General features: G+C 35.9%; 1 protein-coding gene across 1 annotated transcript in view; it reads left to right on the forward strand.

Moving 5' to 3' along the window:
- Positions 1–7,753, forward strand: part of LOC307122946 (adhesion G protein-coupled receptor E3-like) — a 52,056-nt gene extending 44,303 nt beyond the window's left edge. Inside the window, exon 14 of the mRNA XM_079811289.1 lies at positions 6,625–7,753. Coding sequence (XP_079667415.1) covers positions 6,625–6,717 — 93 coding nt within the window. The 3' untranslated portion in view covers positions 6,718–7,753. The remainder of the gene's footprint in view (positions 1–6,624) is intronic.
- The last annotated feature ends 962 nt before the right edge of the window (positions 7,754–8,715 follow it).

Consider the following 8,715-nt stretch of genomic DNA (forward strand, 5'->3'; position numbering starts at 1 on the left):
CAACTAAAGCAAACGCTTCCCACCACAATGGTGACTTCAAATGAAACATAAACATCAACATCTAAAGCTCTGTTAATTCTCAGTAAGAGCTTCTGTAGACGTCTGACAGAAATAGTCAAAGTGTGTCTTATGTCTGTGATTAAGGGCAGCACCAGTGTCTCAGTGGGAAACACTGTCTCCTCACAGCAAGAAGATCCTGGATTGAATCCCACGATTCTCTCACGATCCAAAGATGTGAGAATTACAGATGCTAAATTGTCTAAAGTGTCTAAAGGTGTGAGCTAAGTTTATTTTATTTTCATGATTTCTGGACAAACACACACTGTCTGTGAGTTGCTTTGCAATTACAAATGGAAAATATGTCCATAATTTGAACTAGTTTTTAACCTTGAGGTTCCATGAGCGTTTATATCGGACGTGCAGAACACGTCAAAAACAGACGTCATAAAAACTTTCATTCTGGCTCCTCAGTGGACGTCTTTTCAACGTACGCCTTTGCTCAGTGGGATGTGTGTGACGGATTCCCACAATATCTCGAGGGCTTGTGTCAAGCGAAAGTGACGTCGTTTCCTGTTTCCCAAATGGATTTTTTTTCATAACTTTGATGAAAACCAATCACATAAACTTTAAATAACAGAATCTTGTTTGTTTTATAACTCTTATTATTCAAACAATGTTAGTATTTATTAACTAATTGCATTAAATAAATTGTAAAATTGAGTAAATCTTTTAGAGTTTATTTACTTTTAATGTATAGATTTTAAAAATATGAGTTTTTAAATAAAATCAAATAGATGTAAATGCATAAAAACTAACTCTGCCATGAATATACATTTAACATGATTCAAATAAATGTTATTTAACTTTTTTAATTATCCTGATTTAGTTCTCTTAATTATTATGCAATTTATACAATAAACTTTATGTATTTTAAATAAATAGGTTTTATTATCCTAATGAAAATAAATTGTGTAAAGTTTATTTGGTAGATTTGTGTTAAAAATATGAAAAAAATATAAATGGGAATTTGTCATTTAATAAAATTACATAAATCTTAAATTTTGGGTGAAATATTTCTGTGAGTGTATGTTTTGTAAATTCCGTTACAAGTAATTTACAAGTGATTAGTAAATGATTAACTAATAATTTACGAAACATGACTATGCGTTCATAAATGATTAATAAGTGAAATGTGAATTATTTTACGTATGTTTTGTAGATTTAGATTTAAGTCATTTACAATTGATTAGTTAATGATGAACTAATAATTTACAAAATATGACTGCATTTCAGAAATGTTTAATAAATTATGTTACATTTTTTATGTTTTGTAGATTCAGTTATAAATGATTAGTTATTAGATAATGATAAATGAATCATTTTCAAATCATGACTAGACAATCATAAATGATTATTAAGTAATATGCTAACAAAAATAGCGTATCAAAAAATAATCAAACAGATCCTTAGTAAATGGTTATTAAGTTACTATAGTACTATAGTATAGCTATATAAATAAAGTTGACTTGACTATTAATCACTGAAATGTCAACGTGCCATTATCTCAATAAACAATTGTTAATCATGAACAAATGATAATCAAACCATAAGTAAATGATGATTACACATATTGACTAGGGATGCACCGATACCACTTTTTTGGAAAACGAGTACGAGTACGAGTACTTGCATTTCAGTACTCGCCGATACCGAGTACTTAATAAAAAAAACATGATTTAAATTTACAGGTAACAGCTTTAGTCAAATAATTTAACAAAAAAACAAGGGACTAGTTTGGAATTAAGAACATTTATTTAAAATGAAAAGCATGTTGTATGCAACATATTACAGAATAAATAATTATTTAAAAAAATTTAAACAGTGACAGTGCAACTCAAGTATTTTTTTCAGTTTGTTGTAAACTCTGCTGCTTTGGACAACACAAGGGGCATTAATAAACATCTTTGCTATTTAGTGCACAATATTTGAATAAACTAACAACATCCACCAACATAGAACTGTGGCAGTCAGTGCAACTGAGGTAGGTATTAACATCAAGTCTATGATGACTCACTTAATGGAGCCTATTTAGAAAAAGTGAGTGGCAGGTTTTTTTTTAAGAAAAGTAGCTTTTCTGCATTATCAGCAGTCAGCAGTCGCTACCTTTTGAGCCTCCTCTGGACAATTTCGCGGAGCACAATTTGCAGTCCGCCTTTGTTTTGTCGTCTTCATTCACTTTGAAATAGTTCCACACGGCTGACATGTCTCGTCTCGTCTTGCCTTCTCCCCGCTCTGAGCTGCAGCCGGGGCCTGGGGGCGGGCACTCGGCGCCTGAGATTAACCCCTTACACACTGTTCAAACATAGACATTTCTCAGACCGTGGTATCGTCCCCGGTATCGGGGGACTTTTAACGAGTACGAGTACTTTCGAAAATGTGGTATCGAGGCCGATACCAGATACCGGTATCGGTATCGGTGCATCCCTAATATTGACACTTGGTCAGTTCATATTTCCCATTCAAATGATACATGACTCTTTAGCATGACGCAATTGGTCACAAGACACACGAGAGCCAATGGCATTTTACAATCAAAGCTGACGTAATGACGCAATTGGCCACGAGACATACGACAGCCAATGCTGTCAAAGCTGACGTGTCTGAATACCGTAAATAAAAAAAGAAAAGAAATGTAAAATTATGCTGGGAACTGACCAAGCGTCAATATGTGACGAACAGGAGTTAAATGCTTACAGTAATCATATGATTTACCTATTTACACATTTCTATTGCAACAGGTGAGGAATAGCAGAATTGAATTTTCACATGTAACTTACATTTGTTGTAGCAATCAGGGGATGCAGAAAGGGTTGTAAATGCCTTTTATACACATACAGATAATTTGTAACGGGTAAGAAAGCTCTACGAATGATGTGTAAGACATTCACAAGTGGTGAATAGTCTAAACTTTAGATTAGGGGACGCAGAAAGGGTTGCAAATGCTTTGTATACACATAGAGAAAATTTGTAACGGGTAAGAAAGATCTACGAATGATGTGTAAGACATTCACAAGCAGTGGCAGCTCCAGAGATTTTCTGTTGCAGGTGCTATGGGGATGCTCAACACTTAAGAGAAGGTGCTTTGAATTTTGCGGCGTCATTATGGCATTATGGAGTCGCATTGGACCACCCTGGTATAAATTAATGCGTACACACCCGCATTAACTATATTCGTTCTGCAACTATAGGCATATATATATATATATATATATATATATATATATATATATATATATATATATATATATATATATATATATATATATATATATATATATATATATATATATATATATATATATATATATATATATATATATATATATATATATATATTATATTATAATAGGCCTAAGTATTCAATGCAAGGGCTATAGATACAACATACATAAGCCTGCCAATGTAAACCTCTGAAAATATTATTTCACACAATTATGTCACAGTCGAGCCCTGAATACAACGGAGCTGCAACAGACACGCTTCGGCCTAAAATGCTCAGATCACGAAATCACAGCCAGTTACCAACACACTAGTCTGACCTAGGGTTGGCACCTTTAGTGTGGCCAAATAAGGGACACCCATTAATTTATTTCTAAAGAACTCTTTAGAGCCTATTTGGTGCACTTTAAAGGGATATTTCACCCAAAATGAAAATTCTGTCATCATTTACTCCCTTATGATGTCCAAACCTGTATGAGTTTATTTGTTCTGCTGAACACAAAAGAAGATAATTAGAAGAAAGTTTGTAACCAGACTGCTTTGGGGGAACCATTGACTTCCATATTAATCGTTCTGTGTGTTCAACATGACAAAGAAATGTATACATGTTTGGAACAACTTGAGGGTGAGTAAATGATGACAGAATTTTCATTTTTGGGTGAACTGTCCCTTTAAGCAGTCATTCTGAACCAGTAATCACTTTTTTGAATTTCAAAAATGTAATTTTTTTTATTAATTTACTTAAATTATGGCTATATTATCATGTAATTATTTGTCCCAGTTTTATCTAAATATTTTTTAAATGTCATAAACTTTATATGACAGGATTATTTATTATGTATGATTAATATAGCCTAGCTAAATTATAAATTAATAATAACATTTATTAGTCTATAATCTATTAATTACCCTGTCTAAAAAATTAATAATTCTGTCTGCCAAGCTCTGATAATGTATGGAATATTATATTATATTTTATCCATTAAAAAAAAACTATAGGCCTATACCTTTAGAAGCACGGAGGTGTGTGTCACATAGACCGGTCTGTCACTGCTGTTGCTTTAAGTCAGTCAGTCTGAGACACTGAAATGCTTCTCATAAAGTGTGCAGTTGGCCTGAAGTTCATCATAAGTTACTGGACAGACCCATTGATACCTTTTTGATATTCATTTCTATATCTGGAGATCTTGCGTTCAAATGGTGGACGCGACGCAAGCTCGACATGCTTTTAAAAAAACCCGCAAGATTACAGGCACACGTCACAGCGCATGTTCTCGAGACTCCACCGTTATGGCAACAAAGCTGCTAAAATGCAATCACGCACAAATGAGCTCCTGTACTACTTATTGTGAAATTGATTTCTTTATACTTGCTATCAGTATTCTCCACACTGCAAAATCTGTATGTTAATTGAACTATGTGTGGACCTATGTAAAATATGGGACAATTTGCATCCCGTATTAGTTTGATACAGGACGCGTCATTTTGCTTGTAAATACGGGATGATTCCGTATCTTACGGGACGGGTGGCAACCCTAGTCTGACCTGCAGCACAAACCGTAACGTTAGCATCCTCAATGGAAACCGCCGGCGCCGATTCTCCGTCTTCAAGTTCATCCCCAGGATTTTCTTGTTCCTGAGGCTCAGTGACGACGAGTGTTGTGTCTGCACCTTCACAGTCTCGTTTCTCGTTTCTCGTTTCAGGATGTGACTCAGAACGTGGACGTTTAGGGAGCAAAAAACGATCCATTTTGGTGTAACGTTATTTTACTTTACTAAAACTCGCTATCAAAAACAAGCTGAAATGAGTTACGGTCAGAGGTTCGCGGGCACCGAGCCCATTGGCCAAAGAAGAAAAACTCGTTCTAAGGGAACTCTGGCCCGTGGAAAGTGAGGTTCGCATGGGTTGAAGGTAAGACGGCAGGCCCGAGCCACTTTGACCCGGAGCGTGCCTAGTTGCCATGCCCATCTCAGAACTCGATCGCGAGGCCAGTGCTGAGGCAGTGTCATATGAAGCAATCCGAGCAGCATTACCATGGCTACGGATGCCATATGCCCCAGGAGCCTCTGAAATAACTTCAGTGGAACCGCATTCTTGCCCTTGAGTTGACGAAGGGAAGTCAGCACCGACTGCGCGCACTCGCATTGCGCAAGAGGGGGGTGTGTGGCCCGAGGAATGATTGTCGGGGTTCTTTATACCACACTGCAACCCTCAGGTCACCTTGGCCACCAGCCAAAGTACATCTCTCTCAAGGACGGTAGATCGGGGTGTGGCAGAGGAGACTCTCTCTCCTTTATGACCGCAACATCGCGATTGGTCATGTTCTAGTTATGGTCATGGTCATGGGAATCACACTCAACTTTTTAACTTAACAAATTTGCTCCAGTTAAAGTCAACTTAAAAACGTTTGTTCGTGAAATCAGTAGCAGGTAATCTATTTAACTTAAAACTTATTGCCAAGGCAACTAAACAATATTTAACAATTTACGCAGCTGCAATCCTTGTTTTTTCATCTCCATGTTTGATTTTAAAAGTTAACTACACAACATGAACATAATTTGCCTCTTAAAACTAGAGGCACAGTTTACCCATTTCACCCAGGCAGACACAAAAGTTGCAGTGAGAAGCACATATAGCTCAACACCTCAACACGTCTCATGTCTACACAAATCAAACATGGAGATGAAAAACAAGGTTGTAGCTGCTTGCATTGATAAACATTGTTTAGTTGCCTTGACAAGAATTTTTAAATTCAAAAGATTATCTGCTACTCATTTCATGAACAAGAGTTTTTAAGTTGAATTTAACTGAAGCAAATTAGTTGAGTTAACTTAAAAAGTTGAATGAGAATGTTGAATGTTGAGTTGCCTTATTTTTTAAGTTAGCTCAACTTTACCCTCTGAAACTACTGTAAAAAAATAATAAATTGATGTCATGAAGTCACTCAGCTCTTGTCTGGCTATCACCAGACCAAGCTCAATTTAAGATTGAACATTGGTCTGGGGAGTCTGCTATGCATTTTCTACTGCACAAGAGGCATGATCAACGAGCATAATTCAAATTACTTTGCGTAATTGGATAATCCTTCAACCAATCAGACCACAAGAGGCGTGCTCAAAGGGCAACAACCCATCGCTTCTCTATCCATCATCATGTTAAACCCGCCAATAGCGCGCCAGGGGGATAAGCCAGTCTGTGATTGGTTCCCGCAAAAGTGTAACAGAAGCAGGCTAAATTAATGTACAGGTTTTCATGCCTGAGCTGCAGGCCGAAATCAAATCGCCGGCAGATCAGGCTGGGTTTACCCAGTCTAACTCAGCTCCTCTCGTCTCATTCTTCTTCAGATCAGACAGCAGTACAGGAAGTTCTTCAGATCTGTCAGATCTGTCTTTGCTGTGGACTCAAACAACACTGAGGACTACCAAACCATGAAATAAAAAGTACTGCTCATGTGCCATTAATATAGGGTGATGTTGTCATGAGTCCAGCCAGTCTCGTGGTTAAGGACTTTTATGTTGAAGTGTTTCTATTCCATTTTTTCTGTGTTCACTTCCTGTGTTTAGGTCCTGGTTACCCTTGTTGCTACTCCCTTGTTTGTTTCCATAGCTAATTTGTTACCATGGCCAATCATTGCCATTTCTTCCCTGCTGCTTTGTAACAGATGTTATGATAGTAAAATACACAACATAATCAATGTTTTTTTTATGTTAAATATAGTCTCAGCCCAGATACAGGTCTTTTGATTTGATTAAAGCTATAAATACTATTGATGTAGAACTTATAAACTGTATTTCATCTTTTTTGAAACCCACACAATTTTCTTGGTGGAGGGTGAAGAGTATATTTAAATATATTTTAATATGTAAATATTCATATGGCAAAATATGTTTTCAGAAGGGAAGGTCACAGGTTTTATAGGTGTAGTGGATTAACCTTTATAAGTAAACTATTAAGATAAGTATATGATCAGCTGATATCTCAAAATCTGTAGTCATGTGGCTTGTACTTTTGTGTTGAAAATCTAGATGTTTGCTTTCATTAAGGTTTTATTTTAAACCCTCAATATGCAATTTTTTGCTGCTAGAGGTTGCTTATTAAAAAAATAAGGTTGTAGCTTGATGACGCCTGGATTTCGCAGCACTTTTATTATGCCGCAGACGGCCACTTCAGCTTCTTCTGTCGTGTATGTGGGAGAACGCAGCGCTGTTTATCATATTTGATACATTTGAGTGTGGTTAAAATGAATGTTATAATGCTACTCTGCGTTCACTCGATGGCTGCTATGAGACACTTGTTCACACTGCAGTAGCGAGATCATATTAGGCATAGCAAACATGGTACTCACCGTAAATCAAGAAAATGAGATTTAAACAATAAGACTAACTTTGTTGAGCTGTATAACAATGTATATTTTTCTGTCGATGAATGAATCCAAACTGTTTCTCACCTGTCTAATAAAACAAATCATATATTAAAGCGTCTTTGGCGTTTCCATGGTTTCTACAAAATAAAACAGATCAGAAATCAGAAAAATGGAAATCGAGGATAATGTGGGTATGATGTCATTGACATGGTCCGTGTCCTGGTTAAATTTCTCTGGATTTAAATATTCTTGTACTTACATTATCCCAAATGTTTCCAAGTCAACAAAATGTATAACATTGTTCTAGTGTTTTTTGGATAATTTAATCCAAAAATCTTACATCTTGTGCCTTTTTATGTCTTACTAAGTTATGTCTTACTAAACTGTGATATACACTCTAAAAAATGCTGGGTTAAAAACAACCCAAGTTAACCCAAGAAATTGGGTTGTTTTAACCCAGTTAATGGGTCATTTTAACCCAGCGGTTGGGTTAAATGTTTGCTTAAAACAACCCAATCGCTGGGTTGTTTTTAACCCAGCATTTTTTAGAGTGTAATAAGTGTTTTTTTAACATGTTTTTTCCTCATTCCACAAAAGACCAAAAAAAAGCAGTGTTCACATGGGAACCACCAGCAGGTGTTAAAGTAACACTGAAGCAGTGTTAGAGTTAATAAGATACTTAAGTGATTAATCGAGTGATGATTGTTTGATTATTGAAGACACCTGATGATAATGAGCAGAATCACTGAAGGAAAGAGAAACACAAGAACTACAACTGACTTCAGCCACAGCTTTAGATGAAATCAACTGAAAAGACATGAAATATCTCTTATTACAAACCAGATTGACTTTATTTCTGTCAGACATCTTAGCTCTTATTGAGAATTAACAGAGGTTTAGGTGTTGATGTTTTATTGAAAAATGCTTGTCATCATTATGGTGATCAGTGTTTCCTTTAGTTGGGCAGTTTGACTCTTGGCTTTTTATGCAATCTTGTGTTTATTTTTGTAACAGTGTTAACAAAGCACATAATTTGTTGCAAAGAAAGCCATAAACAAAAATGACCAGGTGG

This window comes from Gobio gobio, assembly GCF_949357685.1.
Source record: "Gobio gobio genome assembly, chromosome: 3".
Lineage (NCBI taxonomy): Eukaryota > Metazoa > Chordata > Actinopteri > Cypriniformes > Gobionidae > Gobio > Gobio gobio.